This window comes from Glycine soja, unplaced genomic scaffold (genome assembly GCF_004193775.1).
Source record: "Glycine soja cultivar W05 unplaced genomic scaffold, ASM419377v2 tig00010037_1_pilon, whole genome shotgun sequence".
NCBI lineage: Eukaryota > Viridiplantae > Streptophyta > Magnoliopsida > Fabales > Fabaceae > Glycine > Glycine soja.
In genome coordinates this window covers 1-23356 of record NW_021143664.1, presented here as the reverse complement: position 1 = coordinate 23356, position 23356 = coordinate 1, and the positions used below count along the sequence as shown (strand labels likewise).

Below are 23356 nucleotides of genomic sequence, written 5' to 3'. Positions count from 1 at the left end.
AATCATTCACATCCCAAAGCATTCAAAATTCTCAACACTTTTCTTAAGAAATTCTCTTCTCAAATCAATACAACAATGGGTTTTCGTTTACCTGGTATCAGAAAGGCATCAAATGCGGTGGATGCGCCAAAAGGCTATCTTGCAGTCTATGTCGGGGAGAAAATGAAGCGGTTTGTGATTCCCGTATCATACATGAACCAACCTTCATTCCAGGACTTGTTGACTCAAGCTGAGGAAGAGTTTGGATATGATCATCCCATGGGTGGCCTCACAATTCCTTGCAGTGAAGAGGTCTTCCAACGTATAACATGTTGCTTGAATTGACAATAAATCTCACACTGTAGGAGACTAACATAGATTAGTGAAGACATTTGGTACAATAGGCGTCTTCTCACCTTGTAAAAATCTCCGTTTCTTGAGCAGGAAGGGGGAAGGACCATTAGAATGACAGATTCATATTTCATGGAGCATGTCTCTGTGTGTTTAAGCAACACGCTGTATCATTGTAGTGACTACCAATACATATTTTTATAGAGAATTGGTTTCTCACTCAGGATCTCTGCCTTTCTACTTTTCTCTTCTTTCTGTTTAGGATTTTACACCTTTAATTAGCTTGTATTTTATAACTCATCAGTCATAACCATGACTCATTTTTCATTGCAAAGTAATTGATTGATAAATGATAACAAGTACAGTGTACAATGTTGTGTTCACGCAGGAGATACAGTGGTATACGCGACCTATATCAGGAATCAATGCTTAAAAAGATACGTATAATTGTATCTAGATTTAAGATTATGCACTAGGGTAAGATGCTTGCACAGCTATGCCACACAGTGCTTCCTCAGAATCCACACCCCTTTGCATCCTAATGTAACCTTCTTCACCCCACTCGGTTCCCCGCGAGTTCTTAACCAACCAATATTCAGTCCCATCATCACTAACACCATACCCCACGGCAGTGACACCGTGATCCAACTCAGTTCCACAGGAACCAGTGAAGACACCACTCTTGTAAAACTGAAAGTCAGAGCCACTGGCATCGATAGCTACGGAAACTGGGTTATTGGCCACAGCTTTTTGAAGTATGTGCCTTCTCATTGTTGGCAGGGACATCATCATACCCAGTAATTAATAGTAGCAGCATTCTTGTCTGCTTCATTTGCATTGCACTTTCCATCAACACCCTTATATAGGGGTAATTGGCTTCAGTGTTGAGTCCATGATTTTGGATGATGAATTTGAAAGCATCATCCGTAAGACCACCCTCACAACCTTGGTCCACACCCTTTGTGTCACAATCAACAAGTTCTGGTTCTCATGACAATAAGATCAATTTTCCAGCTCACAGCGCATGAATTCCTTCAGTTGCTGCAACAGCGGAAAGCGCCCAAAAACATCCTACAATACAAGGTAAATTAGTGGTTAGATGACCATTCAAGTTAATTTGATTTGTGAAACAAATTATCAAGAACTTACCACATTGACCTTGGTCCTTGACGGTGTAACTGCTCCCTTCTGCCTACAATCCACTGTGGATGGTGTTGCAGTCACGTTTTCAAACTTAAAAGTAGTTATGCTTATGATTGAGGAGCACATATGCCCCTTGAATCTATTTCTGGGTGCAAATTGATTAATGCCTCACTTGTAAGGTTTATCGGCGGCATTGTTGCAGGCTTCAATGTAATTTACATTTCCTTAAAAACTTTCCGGAGGATCCTTATACACCTTGCTGTAACGAGTCATCCGTTGCTCATGCCTCTCATACATGGATGCATCTTGGAGAGTGCGACATGTGACTTGAAAAGCCAAGAATGCCATGCAGAGAAGCATTGCAAATGCAATATGGTAGAAATGATTTTTGGCAACCATGCTAGCGTAGTGTGTGTGACAATTAAGGAACAATTATATTACTTGAAGTTTTTGAGTGAAATGTGAGAAAGATGTGTTGTGCCGGTACCCAAGATTATTTGTGGTTTTTATATATAGTAAAAGTTAACGTTGAATGGTAAATTCATCTTCTTGTTTTTCAACTCAAATCTGAAAGATCCTTACTCTAAATGTTGCAATGAGAAATTTTTGAATGTGACTCTTGTACTGAATGCATATGCAGGTGTAGTTACTACGGACAAATTATTTGTCACGCATAACGTAGAGGCACTCATTGGCATACAGTATCATAGTAGTTTTCAAAACCATGCCATGTGTGTATTTGAAATCTTGGAATTATAAAAATTCAAGTTTCAATTTTTTTGTTTCCTATGCGTGCATATATTGCTAAAACATAACTGAATAAAAAATGTTGCATTCTTCTGGCGTCCCAAAACTAAGTTTCAACACGACAATAAATGGAACTTGTTATTGTTCGTTGTTCTAGTATTTTTCTTGTGTAGCAAAGAAAACGGACTTTTAAGCGGATAACTATTCAAATAATAATTATATCTATTACAACCTTACTCGGAATAAGTTACAACTAGACATAGATCCGTGCGATGCACAGGTTTGTAAATAATTTAAAAAATATTTAAATAAATAATTTGATTGATAAATAAAAATTAAAAATATAATTATTAATGATATTTTATATCATTGACAGTTAAATGAGTTTAAAAAAATTATCTATAAATTATGATAATTTGATTTATCCATATATTTATAAGGAAATATTTTAAAATTGGAGTATGACCACTCAACTAAAATTGAGTAACGTGAAGGTAAAAGTAAGTGTTATGCATAAATATTATAAGAGTAATATAAGAATAAAGTTAAATGGACATAATAAAGCACATAATGTTAAAACACATAATGTGAAATATATATAATGAAAGGAAAATAGTCAATCATAATCTTAAAACACATAAATATTATGCTAATAAAACTCCCAAAATTGTTTGTTTAAATAAACTTTTTGTATTTATTTTCTTTTACTAGCGACCTGTTGTTGAATTTTGTTTTCTTTGTTATGCTTCTTTTTAAACTTTGAAGTGAGATTGGCTCATCAGGGGATGTTAGAACAGTTTGTTTATTCGTCTTTCTCCTTAATGGACTTTTTGAGATTGAATAAATTTCATTTGATTATGAAGATGCATCTTTTGATTTCTTGCATGCTTGTAGCTTGGAGCTTTTGCTGATGACATATTTTTTTTCCACATTTTTCTTTAATGAACTTTCTTCTTCTTTTGATGATGAAGATGTATCTTTTGACTTGGATAGTTTTAGCTTTGGTCTTTGAGTTGTGCCATCTTCTTTATTTGCCTTTTTTCTTAAATGAGTTTGTGAGATTTCATAAACTTCCTCATCAAATGATAAAGATGTACATTTTGACTTGTTGGAAGAGGCAAAGCTGTGTTGCTACATTTGGACCTAATTTTAGAATTTATGAAATTAAGAAGGTGAAATGAAATATGGAGATGAATAAATTAACAAAAATATATAATGACTTTATTTGTTAAAGTTAACGTATTTTAATTCAAGACAAAGGCGACATTAAAGGTTTGTTATTACATTAGCTAAAATTTCATTTTTGATGATCTACAGTGTTTATACTCACCTTTATTATCATTCAAGTCAATCTCGCCATGGGATAGAAAGTATAGGGATCGATCATACTGTAGATCACCTTATGCATCAAGAAGCCGCAACAAAAGTAGGAGTTATAGCTTAAGCAATAGTTACAGTAAGAGCTTGAGCCAAAGTCCAGGCTACTCTAGGTGATTAACTTGATAACCATGGTGGTGAATGCGCTGGAAAATGCTTTAGTTTTCATATATGTATTTTGTTAGAACAAAAACAAAAAGAAAGGAGAAGGAGCATGGATACTAAGTTACATACAACATGATCAAACATGGTCTAATGTTATGATAGCATTAATACTAATTATAAACAAAGTGACTGCTTCACACTTTCGAGCATGGTCGTGAAATTTAAGCACCAGGTTAGCAACCCAATTTCGAGCATTCTCACCATTGGGAATTTCCGTATCATGTCTGAGCTGAGAGAGATACCCTTCGCATTGTAGTCTTTTCCTTTCCCGCAGAAACCCAAAGTTGTCTCGATAAAACTACGATTCCGGTTTCGTTAACCGTTGGATTGTTGTGAAATTTTGATATGTGGTTCGCGATCCAAGTCCACACACCTCCACTGTTGGGATTTGCAAAGAATTGTCTATGGAGGGAGAAATATGCATCGCACGAAGCATTACAAAATGGAGGCTTCAATCCCTTCTCCTTCTCTCTAACATTTGGGAACTCTATCAGAGCAATCAGAGGAAAAATTGAGGAATCTCAGAAAATTGCTAGAGATGCCGCTATCGCTGTCGAAAGACACGTGATCCCGCTTAGAGGTAAGGGATGAGTTATTCACAATTGGGAGTTAGTGAGAACATGTGTAGGGATCCTTAGAGGATTAAATTAGGGTTTTATTTTGGGATATTTTTTAAATTTCAATTTTTCCTTTATGATTATAAATAAAATATTGATGTTTTGATGAGAATTGCTTGATAAATTGTGCTCTTGATATTTGTATATTTTGACCTATGATTTTGATATAATTGTGTAATATTATTTGAGGGGTTTTCGTCCCTAGGTTGTGATTGTCTTTTGTATAAATTGTTATATTGAGGATATGAAATGATGATTCAAATTGTGAGTATGTTGTGAATTGAACATGTGATGAATGATAGAATACATGTATATTGAGATATGTATTGTGTTGTTAATCCCATATGGTTGGAGCATTCTTGCAAAACATTGTGACCCTGACTGGTCTCCCTATGATATTACCTAATGAGAGTGACTTGACTTGCTAGTGTGTGGTTTGTCTTGTCATGTACTTCTAGGCGCCCGACGAGGTTTTTCACTGACATGGTCCCCTATAATATTATTATACTCCAAATAGTATGTCATTCACATTCTATTATCGTTGAGATGTTACTCTTGCGACACAACTTAACTCATGAAAAACTATCATTGAGGGAACGAGGATCATCAGATTTATCGTCAAGTGTAGAAGACTCTTATGATCGAAGTCACAGATAAGTGTTTCAACAGAGCATACAACTTGATATTGAGAATTATATGTGTAATATCTTTTTCTCGATCTTTCGGGAAAGTTTCGGGGACAAAACTTCTTTTAGGAGGGGTGGAATTGTAACATCCCAATTTTCGTAAACTAGATTAAAAAGGATTGTTATTTATAAATAAATAGAGTTTTAAAAAAAATGATGAGATTTTGTAAATAAATAAATAAGGAGATATAATTATTAATTAAAATAATGATTTGAGAGAAAATAAAAAGGGTATTTTATTGATTTGTTTGATAGAGAATAAAATAAAGTTTGCTTTTATAAAATAATAAATAAATAAATAGAGTAAACCTAGCTATAAATAGCGTTAGGCCAGTTTTCACACTGACGGTGTCTCTTCTTTCCCTCATTTTCGTTTTTCTTCTTCTCCTCTCACAACCCTTTCTTTTTCCCGCAGCCCACCAAATCTGTCTCAGAAAAACGACGATCTCGGACTCGTTCACCGTTGGATCGTTGTGAAATTTTAGTACCACGTTAGCAATCCAATTCCAAGAATTCTCACCGTTGGGAATTTTAATATCATGTCTGAGCTAAGAGAAATACCCCTCGCATTGTAGTCTTTCCTTTCCCGTAGAAACCCAAAGCTGTCTCGGTAAAATTACGATCCCCGTTTCGTTAACCGTTGGATTGTCGTAAACTTTGGATATGTTATTTGAAATTCAATTGCGCACAGTTCCACCATTGGAATTTTCGAGATAATATTCGTGGAGGGAGAAAAAGGAATCGCATGAAGACAGTACAAGTAGAGGTTTCAATCTCTTCTCCGTCTCTTTGACGTTTGGGAACTCTATCGAAGCAGTCGGAGGAATAACTGAAGGAATCTCAGGGAACCGCTAGAGATGTTACTATCGTTGGCTGAAGACACGTGAGTCCGCTCAGAGGTAAGGGATGAGTTTATCGCAATTGGGGGTTAGAATGAACATGTGTAGGGATCCTTAGAGAACTAAATTTGGGTTTATTTTGGGATGTTTATTGGAGTATAATTTTTCCTTTATGATTATAAATACAATATTATTGGGTTCTATGTACCAATTGATGTCCTGATGAGAATTGATTGATAAACTTGAGTGCTCTTGATGTCTTTGTGTTTAACCCGTGATTTTGATTAATTGATTTTGATACAATTGTGATAAACTATTTCAGAGGTTTTACATCCCATGTTGTGATAAAATCTTTTGTATAAATTGTTATGTTTAGGTTATGAAATGATGATTCAAACTGTGTGTATGTGATAAATTGAACATGTGACGGATGATGAAATACATGTGTATTGAGATGAGATGTATGTATTGAGTTGTGAACTATGAACTGTGCAATCACACAATTGTAAGACCCTTTAAGGGCGACGAGTATTGTGATGGGATCCACTGTGGGAACCTGACGAGTTAAAATGATTTTGAAAACAATTGAGTAAATGTGTGTATTGCATAGTTCATAAGTAAAGTGTATATGATTCATGAGGTGTGATGACATGTTAAATTGAGATTATACCATGGTGATTGAGATTAAGTGTATGTGATAAATTGAGTATGTATATGATTGAGATATATATGTGCATTGAGGTGTTGTGTGCATTGAGTTGTGAACTATGAATTGTACAATCACACGACCATAAGTCCCTTTAAGAGCGACGAGTTAATGCTAAGTCCCTTTTAGGGTGACGAGTTGATGCTAAGTCCCTTTTTGGGTGACGAGTTAATGTTAAGTCCCTTTAAGGGCGACGAGTTAATGATAAGACCCTTAAAGGGCGACGAGTTTAAATTATTTTGAGAACAATTGAGGAGTCGTGTGTTTTGTACAGTTCATAGATAGAGTCTGTGTGCTAAAATATTTTCTGGGTTGGACCTGAATCAGGAGGGAGAGGCCCTGACGGACTCTTCGGAGTGTAGGCCTTGGGAGTCACACGGTTTGAGTGCTCCTTTAAGCCTATGTTGATCCCATATGATTGGAGCATTCTCGCAAAACACTATGACCCTGACTGGTCTCCCTATGATATTACCTAGTGAGAGTGACTTGACTTACTAGTGTGTGGTTTGTCTTGTCATGTACTCCTAGGCGCCCGACGAGGTTTTTCACTGACATGGTACCACATTGCATATAGGCTTGAGTCTTAGCATAACTGTTGCATGCGCTTGCTAATTGTTTACTATGAAATTGATGTGTTATTATGTCTTGATCGGAGTGTGTGATTCCTGTGTATTGTGATTGATGATTGAAAGGTGTGATTCATGGATGAAAAGTGTGATTGATGAATGACAAAGTGATGAAATAATGTGAGATATGCTAAGTAAATTGTATTTGGCTACTATATGTTGTCTTGTTTCTCTCTAGTAGTTAGGAATGTGATAACTCACTCCCGATTTGCTGTTTATGTTTGGATCCTGTGATGATCTTGAACTTTGTGTTCGGGGGAGCAGATGAATAGGTGGATAACTATGAAGAACCTCATGCTAGAGGACACGGGAACACCACGCTCTGATAGGATGTGACATTAGGATATAGGTTCTATATTAATTGTATGAAACATAGATGGCCTTGTTTGAGCCGAGATGACTTTATTATTTATTTGGACAAGTTTGAATATGATGTAGAAGAAAGTGAATGTGAGACTTTTACCCATTTGAAAGGCTTGTATTTAAAAATGTTTTAAAAATACTATTAATTAATATTTGAATTTTTATTCCTTTATTAACATATATGTGAGGGGTAAAGGGTGTCACACATATAGGATTGAGTCTTAGTGTATCTGCTGCATAACGCTTGTGTATTGTTCTATATTGATTGATTTGATGATATTGTGTTTTGAATATTGAGTATGCGAATGTTGTGAAAACGAATGAGACGTGTGGTGAAATAACGTGAGTTATGCTCAAGTAAATGGTATTTTGTTATATGATATTTATACATATATGTTGTTTTATTTTTCTCTATTAGTTAGGAATGTGATAACTCACTCCCTGTGTGTTGTTTGTGTTTGGATCCTGTGATGATCTTGAACCTTGTGTTCGGGGGAGCAGATGGCTAGGTGAAGTGATTTAAGGAACCTTGTGCTGAAGGACGTCGTGACACAATGCTCTGACGGGATGTGACATTAGGATATAGGTTCTATATTAATTGTATGAAGCTTAGACGACCTTGTTTGAGCCGAGATGACTTTATTATTTATTTGGACAAGTTTGAATATGATGTAGAAGAAAGTGAATGTGAGCCTTTTACCCCTTTGAAAGGCTTGTATTTAAAAATGTTTTAAAAATACTTTTAATTAGTATTTGAATTTTTATTCCTTTATTAGTATATATGTGAGGGGTAGAGGGTGTCACAGTTTTCATATATGTATTTTGTTAGAACAAAAAAAAAAGAAAAGAGAAGGAGCATGGATACTAAGTTGCATACAACATGATCAAACATGGTCTAATGTTATGATAGCATTAATACTAATTATAAACAAAGTGACTGCTACACACTTTCGTTACATACTAATCAATTATAGTACATGCTTCAGTCCAAAGTAAATTATAGACAAGGTTACGAAATAATCATAAGTTCACCTTTGACATAGCATATATTCCTAAAGTTACAAAATAATCATAAATTCACGTTTGACATAGAATAGTGGAAGACCAATTAATAGGCCAAACCAACAGCTGAATATCAGCCACTCATGAAGTATCATATCCCAAAATATTAAAATTAAATCATATTAGCAAGCACACCCATGATATTGTATATTCATTTAAAAGTAACATTTATGCAAGTTGTGTCATGCTAATCATGGTTAGGTTGTCATGGTAAAATATAATATAATGCACATTACCTTGCTATGAAAATAGGAGATAAAAAATTGACACTCAACTACTCAGTATAGTTGAATAATTTATTTGTATTGCTCAATGAAAGAATAATTTAGAGCTGTATTAACGAAAATATGAAGATAAATAAATTAACAAAAATATATAATGACTTTATTTGTTAAAATTAGCGTATTTTAAGTTTATGGGTGATACAGGTTCAAATGTTGATCTGATGGCTTTGAGTTATACATCTAATTCTTATGCTTATTTTTCTCCAGGACCATGTTCTCTTGCTGTCAACCAAGGACTAACAATATATTTTAAAATGTCTACATGTATCCCTAAAGTGAGGCAATGTGATTATTTAAACAAAGGAACATTCCGAAGACACAAATTAATCAACCTTATTAATTAAGCCTAACAAAAGTTCAAATTCACTTAAAATTATATAGAACACTAATAGTTCAACTTTCACACAAGTGTGTGTGTGTGTGTGTGTGTGTGTGTGTGTGTGTGTGTGTGGTTCTTGACTCATAAAATGTCAATATTATAGAAGGGGAAAGAAATCAAACACTTATGTCTATTAGATTTGAATTTAAATTCCAATGACTAATTTGAATTTGAATTTCAATTTAATACAAAAAACAATTTGCATATGAAGAAATAAAAATTGTTTAAATACCATCATTTGGATGCACCTCTCTGCTAATCTCCCTCTTATTTTTGCATCTATCTTTATCTGTTCATCAGAAAAATAAATAAATCGCCCAAGTGAAAAATAAAAATCAACAAAACTCAGTATCAAAAGTCTTGCCTACTTGTAGGTCCAAAACTTTGAAGTATGCGATTATGGAGATACTCTCACTATACAATGCAGTATGCGATTGGGGGAGTGTCCTGCGATACGATCTTTCATGTGAAGATGCTTGCAGCTCCCCAAATTCGTTTGACTGAGTTTTCATCAAGTGTCGCACTATTCAGAGGGTCTGACCGAGGTTTCATGGAGTGTCGTGCGATTTGGGGTTTAATGCAAAGAGGCTCGCACAACCCCAAATTCATCTGATTGAGGTTTCGTCGGTTGCCACATGTGATTCGAGGTCTTGCAATTCGGTCTTTGATATGAATATGGTTCACGAAATACTACAGCTATAACATCATCATCATAATCGCGAACGTAGAATCTCTAATATTGACGAAAATCGAAAGAAAGCTAAACGCGAATGAGTGAAGCGATCAAATCTCAAATAGTTCTTATGCGCCAAAGATCTGGAAGCGGATGAAGTTGTATGTGAAAAACCTTTAGATGAAGAGCAGGTACGTAGAAAGGAATGCAAAAGACCGGGGCATTTGGAGACGAGTATCACTCAATTAAAATGTTTTGTATAGGATTTTGGAATATTGTAAGTATCACTCAATAGAAGAAAGCTCTTCTTCTTCCACATCATCATTTTCGCTGACGTGGCATATGAAATAGCTCCGCTTTTATATATTATAAACAGATAGTTTAATTTAACGACACTTTAAATTTGATATGACGCTTTAAAGTGCAAGGCCAAGAGGTGATGTTTGGATTAGGGTGGGAATGAAGAGATAAGAGAAAATTGTGTATTCTTCACACGGAATTCATGTCTTTTACACTCTACTTGAATTTTACAATTATCTTCTATTTTCCTCCTCTAAATCAAACACATCCAAAGTATCTTAGAAGTGTAAACAAGACCGTTAAACGACTTGTAAAAAAATGATCATTTTGAATTGAGATTATCTCTGGTAATTCAGAGATAATTTCTTACTAGCTATTCGCTCCATGCTTGGAACCCTAGGTTCTTATCAAAGAATGACAATATTTGTGGTGAATCCTCTTCAACCTATCAATCCTTTTGGGATTGTGGTTTTGTTCTTCCATTCTCCTCTTAATACAATTTTTTTCTTTTCAATTTCTTGAATATCATCTATCCTAAACGAGAACATGTATGCACATGCCTCTTTCAAGTAGTCATGTCATCACTAAATAACTTTTAATCATAATCATCAATACGGTGTGATTATATGACCAAGATTTGTAGCTCCCATATTCTTAAAGTATTGACCGATAGATTATTATATTGATTGACCATTGCAACTACTAAATCTACTGATTCCTTAACCGATATATCAACACTTTAATTTCATTCGAAATTCTATCATGCTTTAATGATAATGAAAATCGTTATAGGTGTTATATCAATGACCTGAGTTGAGATGGTACTTCAATTTATACAGCTCACAGTTTAAAATATACCATATATATACATGCCTCATGTGGCACTATTATTTGATATATAATTGATACATCTCAATAAAAAGGTGTACGATTGGGGTCTTGAATTTTAATATTATGTGTTATTATAGAAAGTAAAAATCATTTAATCCCAACCCGAATTATCAAATTCATGTTCCTAGCTCTTAGTTCCTACCAAAATACTATTATAGCTTTTCCTTGCTGTGAAGCATGTGGGCTGTTATATATATAACAGTCATGATTATTTTTTTTTCAGCATGAGAAACCTCTTAATAGTGCCTATATATCGTTGTAATAGCTAGCAGAAGGAAGTGAACATTAATGTAACTGATAAAAAGAAATGCATAGAAATTGGATTTGTTGTCATTACTCAAAAATTGGTAATCTTTACAAGTTGAGAAGATGTCTATAGTGTAAAATGTCTACTAATCTATGTGAGTCTCCCACAGTGAGATTTGTGGTCTCAATTCAAGTGAGAAGTTATATGTTGGAAAACATCTTCACTGCAAGGAATTGTGAGGCCACCCAAGGGATGATCATATCCAAACTCTTCGTCAGCTTGATACAAAAGATCTTGGAATGAAGGCTGATTCAAGTATGATACGGGAACCACAAACCGCTTTTGTTTCTCCCCAACATACACTGCAAGATAGCCCTTTGGAACTTGTACAGATTTTGAAGCTGCTTGGCTAGCCGTGAACGATGCCCGTCAAACAGCAGGTAAACGGAAACCCATTCTATTTTGCTTGATTGAAGGAAGAAGAACAATCTCTAATTTGAAAAGAATGATCCAAAATGTCGAAGCTTGAGGAATGCAATGGCTTGTGTTATTTGTGTTGACTGAAGACCAAGAATTGTGTATATATATAGTTTGTAAGATTCTGTGGAAACCCAATTCCCAGAGAAAGTGACTGTCAATGGATGGAGGGCATACGCATGAGATATCACATGGTGTTGTCTTCGGTCCAACTATGAAGGATAAGTTGTGAAGACTTGCGTAACCCCACCTTATCATACATTAATTGGCCAGCATAAAGCCTCCACATGTAACCAAATGAGACGTGCCTCAGTGAAACGTAACGTCTATTCAAGCATTATTTGGTATTCCATATTTTTGTAAACATGCTCTGGGCATGTTCTGGAAGGTAATTTCTGGCTGATGAATTATAAGGCAGCGGATAGCGAGAGGTCATATATCATTTTAATTATTTCTGATGCCTGACATCTATTTTATTTCACGCGAGAAAGTCCTCCAAGGCAGTCCATATGCCCTTGTCTCCCTGTCTGTCCCATCCAATCAGTCTTGTCTTATAGTCCTCCCACCTCAGTGATTCATGCAGCCAATGATTCCTCTCCAATTATTTCTTCTATATATGTTCATGGATGCAAGCATTTAGGACAACAGAATTGATTCACATCCTAAAGCATTTGAAGTTCAAAAACTTGCATCTTATTCACAATATTCTCTTCCCAAGTCTCAACTCATACAACAACAATGGGTTTTCGCTTACCTGGCATCAGGAAGACATCAATTGCTGCAAACCAAGCATCTTCCAAATCTGTGGAGGTGCCAAAGGGCTACCTTGTAGTCTATGTTGGAGACAAAATGAGGCGGTTTCTTATCCCCGTATCATACTTGAACCAACCATCCTTTCAAGATTTGTTGAATCAAGCTGAGGAAGAATTCGGGTATGACCATCCAATGGGCGGTCTCACAATACCATGCAAGGAGGATGAGTTCCTAACCGTCACCTCTCACTTGAATGACCTGTAAATCATGCTAATGGATACACGGATAGATTAGATGAGGCAAATTTGTACAGAAGAGGCATTTTCTTTTATTGTTAGGGATTTCTATTTTCTACTGAAGTTGAAACCTGTTTCCTTAATGAGAATTAATGCAGCACAGGACACGTATTGTTTAATCACTTTTTGCCTTTGCCAAATCTTGATATGGTTTAACAGATAACACACAGTATCATTGTCAAATTTAAGTTATTGATATGTATCAGCATGATCAGACTATCGGCTTATAAAGATTAGGCATTAATTGCCGTAATTCTGTTGGAGATACAGGGCAACCTTGATAAGGTTGTTAATTACTAAACTGACCTATTGTATTTCAATATTTGTCCATGACCTGAACAAGAAATGCACAACACTTTTTTGTCCTGAAACAGTTTTCGCCACTTGTTGCCACATTCTTCTATAACATGTGCTTCTTTTAGTTCCCTCTTTAAGCACCACAATGTAATTATATATCTTCGGTTGAATTATTACTCCCTCCCACTCTATCATCACTGCAAAATCATTATCGTTGTCCAAAGGTTCATCAACTCTTTCATTTTCCTAAACAAGCAGCCATGGAGTTGTTACTACTATGGTATTGCCATGGAATTATTACTACGTACCATGGTATTGCCCCAAATATCACAGAAATAACAGAACAGATCGCCAACTTTTGGTGGACATAAAGTAAGAACTCCGATCCACACAGTTTCGAACTATTCTTCTTGCACGGTATGGTCATATATAATTTCATTTTATCTGGTAGACCGAAGTTATGTAAAAAGCATTGGTTCCTCCACTTCTCCCTATATAGGGTTAGTGAAAATGGGCCATACCGTTCGTGAATATCATACAAGAGAAAGTTTTTGTCACCAGAGTCGGCCATGTCTATTCAAGGAAGAAAATAAACCTCGGTGTTACGTCCAATTGTATTTTGCACCTGCTTCGGCAGGGAAGGTACCTCGTGTGCTTCGGACCTTGCAGCTCAAAATTTTAATTTGATAAAAATAATTATTATTAGAATACATTTTAACTTTTTCTGCCAAATTATTTTAACTATCCTTGGTCCGAGGGAAAATACTTCTGCTATACCCTTCCTGGAAATCATTTTTGTACCATTACTGATTTGAAATTTATCAACTTCTAACAGAATATTGATACCTGGCTCATACAGAGAGAAGGGAAGATTGAAACAAATAAACATAAAGTATAGAGATCGAAGCTGCTTGAGTTGCTCAATTCATTGCAATTAATCAATAGAATAACATATTATGTTTGTATTTCCTCTCTCTTGAGAAAGGGGGATCTGTACACTTAGAGAACACGCCTATTATACAAAATGTCTCCTCTAATCTACGTCAGTCTCCTATACTGTGACATTTCTGCTCAATTCAAGCAAGAAGTTATACATTGGAAGACATCTTCACTGCAAGGAATTGTGAGGCCACCCATGGGATGATCATATCCAAACTCTTCCTCAGCTTGACTCAACAAGTCCTGGAATGAAGGTTGGTTCAAGTATGATACGGGAATCACAAACCGCTTCAATTTCTCTCCGACATAGACTGCAAGATAGCCTTTTGGTGCGTCCGCCGCTTTTGATGCCTTTCTGATGCCAGGTAAACGAAATCCCATTGTTGTATTGATCTGAGAAGAGAATGGTTGAAGAGAAGTGTTGAGAATTTTGAATTTCAAACACTTTATGATGTGAATGATTTGTGTTGGTCCTCAATGCTTGCGGCCATGAATATTTATATAGACATAAGGATATGCATGGAACCATTAGTTGGGCACTTAAATTATTGGTGATGCAGGGACATCAGATAGGAGTCATGGGACCAAATGAGAGACATGGCATATGGGGTGTTGTCTTAGAGGACTTTCTTAAGAATCAACGTAACAAGTGATTGTAGATAACATGAGTCCCACCTTCATTTGATCTTGTTGACAGAAGCTTATTCAGCGTGGTGGGGGCCAGAAATTTCATTTATGCAAATTTCATGCAGTACTGCTACTTAGAATTTGACGTACAGCAAAACAATGTGGTTCAGGATGCCTGGTGATACGATCATGCACTCAGTGTTAGTTGTCATCTTATCTACACTGTTTCAGAGCTATCAATTCCGATAGGACAGCTCCATATGCCCTTGTTTTTTCCAAAAGTTGTTTTGACGTGTGTAACACCACCTTATCAAACAATGGCCAACATAAAGCCTCCACTTGTAACCAAATGAGACGTGCCTAAGTGTATCCTCCCATTTTTTAGTGCATTATTCGGTATTCCATACTTTTGCAGGCATGCTTTGGACATGTTTTCTTCATGTTATGCTGGAGTACAACTGGAAGGTATTTTCTGACTGATGAATTATAAGGCAACACAGATAGATAGCAAGAGATCATAGACCATTATATTTCTGAGGTTTGACATTATACATCTGTTTTATTTCAAGCGGATTCACACCAGAAAATTAGATAGGATTATCTTAGCTACTATAACATGCAACGTTAATTCTTGATAAAGTCCTCCAAGGCAACACCATATGCCCCTGTCTCCTGTTGGTCCCATCACTTATCTCATTGCCTTCCCCCCACAATAATTCATGTAGCCAACTGTTTGTTACAAATTCTTTCATCTATATATATTCATGGTTGCAAGGTTTTAGCACAACCAAAATCATTGACATCCTAAAGCATTCGTAGTTCAAAAATTCCATCTTCAATTTACAAGTCTTTTTGGACACTCTGTCCCTAATTTCAACACATACAACAATGGGTTTTCGTTTGCCTGGTATCAGAAAGGCATCATTTTCTGCAAACCAAGCATCTTCGAAAGCCGTGGATGTGGAAAAGGGCTACCTTGCAGTCTATGTCGGAGAGAAAATGAGGCGGTTTGTGATCCCCGTATCTTACTTGAACAAACCCTCATTCCAGGACTTGTTAAGTCAGGCTGAGGAAGAGTTTGGATATCATCATCCCAACGGTGGCCTCACAATTCCTTGCAGTGAAGATGTCTTCCAACATATAACTTCTTTCTTGAATTAATAAATGTCAATTTTTTTTGGAGGCTGCATAGATTAGCGAAGACATTTTGTACAATAGGCGTCTTCTCAACTTGTAAAGATCTCCCTTTTGGAGAAAGAGGGAAAAGAAAGATTATAGAATGACAAAAGTCAGTATTTCATTATTTTTTTGGTGTAATGACAATGAATTCAACTACTCAAAGCAACTCCTCTGTGTTTTCTGTTATTTTTTTACAATGTTCACTTCACCCTGTATGATCAAGGTTGGTTTCTGTAAAAAAAAAAAAAAATACTTTAATTTGTTCCGTTAAATTTTACAACGGAAATATAACACATGATTCCTAGCAAGGGTAGAGCAAAAATAATTTTACCTAGGACCATATATGAGAAAGATAAATTAATTTGGGAAAAGTCAAAATATATTTCATTAAAATTTTGGTGCCAAGGCAGGTGTAAAATAACAATGGGCTTAACATCGAGGGTTGCAATTATGACGGACAAACAATAATATCATAATTATAGCATCCCAAAATACTTTATGCAGCTTGACTTTGAAATCGGTGATCCAAATTCTCAATTTAAATTTAACAAACAGAAATAAGTTGGAAAGGGAAAAATTATTGGCCATGCATAATAGACTGCTGTTTACTATTCATTAAAATTGAATGGATTAGAGTTCCTATTTTGGGGCAATATCACAGTACTGACAATCCATGCTTTCCTGCCCAAGTAACAACTAATAATCAATCTTGTTTAGGAAAATAGAAGAATGAATGACCCTTGGAAAATGATAATGCTTTTGGGGTGATGATAGAACGGAAGGGAGTACTAAATTAACTCAAGATACACAATTACTTTGTGTTGCTTAAACCAGGAACTGAATGAGCCACATATTAAATAGAAAATAAAGCAACAGGCTAGCGGCAAAAACTGTTTCAGGAAAACTAATGCGTTGTGCGTTCCTTGTTCAGATCACGGACATATATTGAAAAATAAGCAAGGGAAGCATTAATTAACAGCCCTTATCCAGGTTGGTCAATATCTCCAACATGATTACTGTGCTTAATTCCCAATATTAATTAGCTGATAGCCTATTGCTGACATATATCAAGTTAAATATGATAATGTTACGGTTCAATATATAATTGAGATTTGGAAAAAGAAAAAAGTGCTTAAAGAATGTCTTTTGTTGCATTCTCATTCAGGCAACAGGTTTTAAATTCTGTACAAAAAAGAAAATGCCATCTGTACAAATTTGCCTCATCTAATCTATCTCAGTCTCCGTTAGCATGAATTACAGCTCATTCAAGTGAGCGGTAACGTTTAGGAACTCCTCTTCCTTGCATGGTATTGTTAGACCACCCATTGGATGATCGTATCCGAATTCTTCTTCTGCTTGACTGAGTAATTCTTGAAATGAAGGTTCGTTCAAGTATGATACTGGAATTGTGAACCGTCTCATCTTATCTCCAACATAGACTGCAGCATAGCCTTTTGGTACGTCCACCCTCTTGGAGGCTGCTTGGGTTGTATAAAACGAAGTCCGCCTAACAATACCTGCTATGCGAAAACCCATTATTTTCTGTTGCTCCACACAACAAGTATTATACTGATATCAAAGAAGTCGTATGCGGAAGAAATTTTTGAGTTCTGATACTTCAGGAATGGGATGACTTGTGTTGCTTGGAAACCCTAGAAATTGTGTATATATAATGTCTAGGACCTCTGCAATCCAATTGCACAGTGGGCCATGATGGGGTCTACTGAGGGAGAAAGGATCACATGGTATTGTCTCAGAGGTCTCTTTCAAGGAATAGGAAGTTCAATAGGAGTGCATACGTACCTCACCTTCTGAGTTAGTGGCCACCAAATTACCCACCTGACAACCTAATGTTTGTTCAGGCATCGTGGTATGGCTAATCCAATGGTGGATATGCTTAAGACATCTCACATGCTTCTTCAAATGATTGTAAGCTGACAATTATTTTGATAAATATATCTACCATGTGACCGATAGCAACCAGTAAACCTTAAGCCGACCAGATTGACAGCTCTGAATAAGTTTTTGGAAGTAAGAAGAAAACCAATACTGAATACATGATCATAAAGTACTATGAACCACATTTTTTATGTACGAAATATTCTCACCGACAGCAGCCTACAATTTATTTCCACACATTAAGTTTATTGTCTCTGCCCCCTTTAATTAGTAATTGTCAACATGATCCACTTTGATTTTTTTTTCTTCGTATGTGGTTTCTAAAATGTTGGGAAATCTGTTAGCCTTCACTCGATAAGCAGGGATAGTATTATCTTAATTCTTGAGAAAGTCCTCAAGACAACACCATATGCCCTTGTCTCTAAGTTGGTCCCATTTATCTTATCTCATAGCTCTCCTTCACCAATAATTCATACAGCCGATGTTTTCTTACATATGCTTTTCTATATATATATTCATGGCAGCAAGCATTTAGCACCAACACAAATCATTCACATCCCAAAGCATTCAAAATTCTCAACACTTTTCTTAAGAAATTCTCTTCTCAAATCAATACAACAATGGGTTTTCGTTTACCTGGTATCAGAAAGGCATCAAATGCGGTGGATGCGCCAAAAGGCTATCTTGCAGTCTATGTCGGGGAGAAAATGAAGCGGTTTGTGATTCCCGTATCATACATGAACCAACCTTCATTCCAGGACTTGTTGACTCAAGCTGAGGAAGAGTTTGGATATGATCATCCCATGGGTGGCCTCACAATTCCTTGCAGTGAAGAGGTCTTCCAACGTATAACATGTTGCTTGAATTGACAATAAATCTCACACTGTAGGAGACTAACATAGATTAGTGAAGACATTTGGTACAATAGGCGTCTTCTCACCTTGTAAAAATCTCCGTTTCTTGAGCAGGAAGGGGGAAGGACCATTAGAATGACAGATTCATATTTCATGGAGCATGTCTCTGTGTGTTTAAGCAACACGCTGTATCATTGTAGTGACTACCAATACATATTTTTATAGAGAATTGGTTTCTCACTCAGGATCTCTGCCTTTCTACTTTTCTCTTCTTTCTGTTTAGGATTTTACACCTTTAATTAGCTTGTATTTTATAACTCATCAGTCATAACCATGACTCATTTTTCATTGCAAAGTAATTGATTGATAAATGATAACAAGTACAGTGTACAATGTTGTGTTCACGCAGGAGATACAGTGGTATACGCGACCTATATCAGGAATCAATGCTTAAAAAGATACGTATAATTGTATCTAGATTTAAGATTATGCACTAGGGTAAGATGCTTGCACAGCTATGCCACACAGTGCTTCCTCAGAATCCACACCCCTTTGCATCCTAATGTAACCTTCTTCACCCCACTCTGGTCCCCGCGAGTTCTTAACCAACCAATATTCAGTCCCATCATCACTAACACCATACCCCACGGCAGTGACACCGTGATCCAACTCAGTTCCACAGGAACCAGTGAAGACACCACTCTTGTAAAACTGAAAGTCAGAGCCACTGGCATCGATAGCTACGGAAACTGGGTTATTGGCCACAGCTTTTTGAAGTATGTGCCTTCTCCTTGTTGGCAGGGACATCATCATACCCAGTAATTAATAGTAGCAGCATTCTTGTCTGCTTCATTTGCATTGCACTTTCCATCAACACCCTTATATAGGGGTAATTGGCTTCAGTGTTGAGTCCATGATTTTGGATGATGAATTTGAAAGCATCATCCGTAAGACCACCCTCACAACCTTGGTCCACACCCTTTGTGTAACAATCAACAAGTTCTGGTTCTCATGACAATAAGATCAATTTTCCAGCTCACAGCGCATGAATTCCTTCAGTTGCTGCAACAGCGGAAAGCGCCCAAAAACATCCTACAATACAAGGTAAATTAGTGGTTAGATGACCATTCAAGTTAATTTGATTTGTGAAACAAATTATCAAGAACTTACCACATTGACCTTGGTCCTTGACGGTGTAACTGCTCCCTTCTGCCTACAATCCACTGTGGATGGTGTTGCAGTCACGTTTTCAAACTTAAAAGTAGTTATGCTTATGATTGAGGAGCACATATGCCCCTTGAATCTATTTCTGGGTGCAAATTGATTAATGCCTCACTTGTAAGGTTTATCGGCGGCATTGTTGCAGGCTTCAATGTAATTTACATTTCCTTAAAAACTTTCCGGAGGATCCTTATACACCTTGCTGTAACGAGTCATCCGTTGCTCATGCCTCTCATACATGGATGCATCTTGGAGAGTGCGACATGTGACTTGAAAAGCCAAGAATGCCATGCAGAGAAGCATTGCAAATGCAATATGGTAGAAATGATTTTTGGCAACCATGCTAGCGTAGTGTGTGTGACAATTAAGGAACAATTATATTACTTGAAGTTTTTGAGTGAAATGTGAGAAAGATGTGTTGTGCCGGTACCCAAGATTATTTGTGGTTTTTATATATAGTAAAAGTTAACGTTGAATGGTAAATTCATCTTCTTGTTTTTCAACTCAAATCTGAAAGATCCTTACTCTAAATGTTGCAATGAGAAATTTTTGAATGTGACTCTTGTACTGAATGCATATGCAGGTGTAGTTACTACGGACAAATTATTTGTCACGCATAACGTAGAGGCACTCATTGGCATACAGTATCATAGTAGTTTTCAAAACCATGCCATGTGTGTATTTGAAATCTTGGAATTATAAAAATTCAAGTTTCAATTTTTTTGTTTCCTATGCGTGCATATATTGCTAAAACATAACTGAATAAAAAATGTTGCATTCTTCTGGCGTCCCAAAACTAAGTTTCAACACGACAATAAATGGAACTTGTTATTGTTCGTTGTTCTAGTATTTTTCTTGTGCAGCAAAGAAAACGGACTTTTAAGCGGATAACTATTCAAATAATAATTATATCTATTACAACCTTACTCAGAATAAGTTACAACTAGACATAGATCCGTGCGATGCACAGGTTTGTAAATAATTTAAAAAATATTTAAATAAATAATTTGATTGATAAATAAAAATTAAAAATATAATTATTAATGATATTTTATATCATTGACAGTTAAATGAGTTAAAAAAAATTATCTATAAATTATGATAATTTGATTTATCCATATATTTATAAGGAAATATTTTAAAATTGGAGTATGACCACTCAACTAAAATTGAGTAACGTGAAGGTAAAAGTAAGTGTTATGCATAAATATTATAAGAGTAATATAAGAATAAAGTTAAATGGACATAATAAAGCACATAATGTTAAAAGACATAATGTGAAATATATATAATGAAAGGAAAATAGTCAATCATAATCTTAAAACACATAAATATTATGCTAATAAAACTCCCAAAATTGTTTGTTTAAATAAACTTTTTGTATTTATTTTCTTTTACGAGCGACCTGTTGTTGAATTTTGTTTTCTTTGTTATGCTTCTTTTTAAACTTTGAGATTGAATAAATTTCATTTGATTATGAAGATGCATCTTTTGATTTCGTGCATGCTTGTAGCTTGGAGCTTTTGCTGATGACATATTTTTTTTCCACATTTTTCTTTAATGAACTTTCTTCTTCTTTTGATGATGAAGATGTATCTTTTGACTTGGATAGTTTTAGCTTTGGTCTTTGAGTTGTGCCATCTTCTTTATTTGCCTTTTTTCTTAAATGAGTTTGTGAGATTTCATAAACTTCCTCATCAGATGATAAAGATGTACATTTTGACTTGTTGGAAGAGGCCAAGTTGTGTTGCTACATTTGGACCTAATATTAGAATTTATGAAATTAAGAAGGTGAAATGAAATATGGAGATGAATAAATTAACAAAAATATATAATGACTTTATTTGTTAAAGTTAACGTATTTTAATTCAAGAAAAAGGCGACATTAAAGGTTTGTTATTACATTAGCTAAAATTTCATTTTTGATGATCTACAGTGTTTATACTCACCTTTATTATCATTCAAGTCAATCTCGCCATGGGATAGAAAGTATAGGGATCGATCATACTGTAGATCACGTTATGCATCAAGAAGCCGCAACAAAAGTAGGAGTTATAGCATAAGCAATAGTTACAGTAAGAGCTTGAGCCAAAGTCCAGGCTACTCTAGGTGATTAACTTGATAACCATGGTGGTGGATGCGCTGGAAAATGCTTTAGTTTTCATATATGTATTTTGTTAGAACAAAAACAAAAAGAAAGGAGAAGGAGCATGGATACTAAGTTACATGCAACATGATCAAACATGGTCTAATGTTATGATAGCATTAATACTAATTATAAATAAAGTGACTGCTTCACACTTTCGAGCATGGTCGTGAAATTTAAGCACCAGGTTAGCAACCCAATTTCGAGCATTCTCACCATTGGGAATTTCCGTATCATGTCTGAGCTGAGAGAGATACCCTTTGCATTGTAGTCTTTTCCTTTCCCGCAGAAACCCAGAGTTGTCTCGATAAAACTACGATTCCGGTTTCGTTAACCATTGGATTGTTGTGAAATTTTGATATGTTGTTTGCGATCCAAGTCCACACACCTCCACTGTTGGGATTTGCAAAGAATTGTCTGTGGAGGGAGAAATATGCATCGCACGAGGCATTACAAAATGGAGGCTTCAATCCCTTCTCTTTCTCTCTAACGTTTGGGAACTCTATCAGAGCAATCAGAGGAAAAATTGAGGAATCTCAGAAAATTGCTAGAGATGCCGCTATCGCTGTCGGAAGACACGTGATCCCGCTTAGAGGTAAGGGATGAGTTATTCACAATTGGGAGTTAGTGAGAACATGTGTAGGGATCCTTAGAGGATTAAATTAGGGTTTTATTTTGGGATATTTTTTAAATTTCAATTTTTCCTTTATGATTATAAATAAAATATTGATGTTTTGATGAGAATTGCTTGATAAATTGTGCTCTTGATATTTGTATATTTTGACCTATGATTTTGATATAATTGTGTAATATTATTTGAGGGGTTTTCGTCCCCAGGTTGTGATAGTCTTTTGTATAAATTGTTATATTGAGGATATGAAATGATGATTCAAATTGTGAGTATGTGGTGAATTGAACATGTGATGAATGATAGAATACATGTATATTGAGATATGTATTGTGTTGTTGATCCCATATGGTTGGAAGCATTCTTGCAAAACATTGTGACCCTGACTGGTCTCCCTATGATATTACCTAGTGAGAGTGACTTGAACTTGGTAGTGTGTGGTTTGTCTTGTCATGTACTTCTAGGCGCCCGACGAGGTTTTTCATTGACATGGTACCACATTGCATATAGGATTGAGTCTTAGTGTATCTGCTGCATAACGCTTGTGTATTGTTCTATATTGATTGATTTGATGATATTGTGTTTTGAATATTGAGTATGCGAAT

General features: G+C 35.7%; 3 protein-coding genes and 2 pseudogenes across 3 annotated transcripts; 2 read left to right on the top strand and 3 right to left on the bottom strand.

Moving 5' to 3' along the window:
* Nucleotides 1–650: 650 nt before the first annotated feature.
* LOC114404233 lies at nt 651–1872 on the bottom strand (annotated as a pseudogene).
* A 10694-nt stretch (nt 1873–12566) lies between these two features.
* LOC114404231 (auxin-induced protein X10A) lies at nt 12567–13083 on the top strand. The gene has a single exon (XM_028367297.1). It carries the CDS (start codon nt 12651–12653, stop codon nt 12927–12929), a length of 279 nt encoding a protein of 92 aa, XP_028223098.1. The 5' UTR covers nt 12567–12650; the 3' UTR covers nt 12930–13083.
* A 2446-nt stretch (nt 13084–15529) lies between these two features.
* Nucleotides 15530–16189, top strand: LOC114404227 (auxin-induced protein 6B). The gene has a single exon (XM_028367293.1). It carries the CDS (start codon nt 15713–15715, stop codon nt 15983–15985), a length of 273 nt encoding a protein of 90 aa, XP_028223094.1. The 5' UTR covers nt 15530–15712; the 3' UTR covers nt 15986–16189.
* A 901-nt stretch (nt 16190–17090) lies between these two features.
* Nucleotides 17091–17656, bottom strand: LOC114404228 (auxin-induced protein 10A5). The gene has a single exon (XM_028367294.1). It carries the CDS (start codon nt 17537–17539, stop codon nt 17258–17260), a length of 282 nt encoding a protein of 93 aa, XP_028223095.1. The 5' UTR covers nt 17540–17656; the 3' UTR covers nt 17091–17257.
* A 1441-nt stretch (nt 17657–19097) lies between these two features.
* On the bottom strand, nt 19098–20319 carry LOC114404234 (annotated as a pseudogene).
* Between the last annotated feature and the right edge of the window lie 3037 nt (nt 20320–23356).

Excerpts from the sequence above, each read along its gene's own strand:
- LOC114404231 (XM_028367297.1), top strand. The coding sequence starts at position 12,651 with ATGGGTTTTCGCTTACCTGGCATCAGGAAGACATCAATTGCTGCAAAC.
- LOC114404228 (XM_028367294.1), bottom strand. The coding sequence starts at position 17,539 with ATGGGTTTTCGCATAGCAGGTATTGTTAGGCGGACTTCGTTTTATACA.
- LOC114404227 (XM_028367293.1), top strand. The coding sequence starts at position 15,713 with ATGGGTTTTCGTTTGCCTGGTATCAGAAAGGCATCATTTTCTGCAAAC.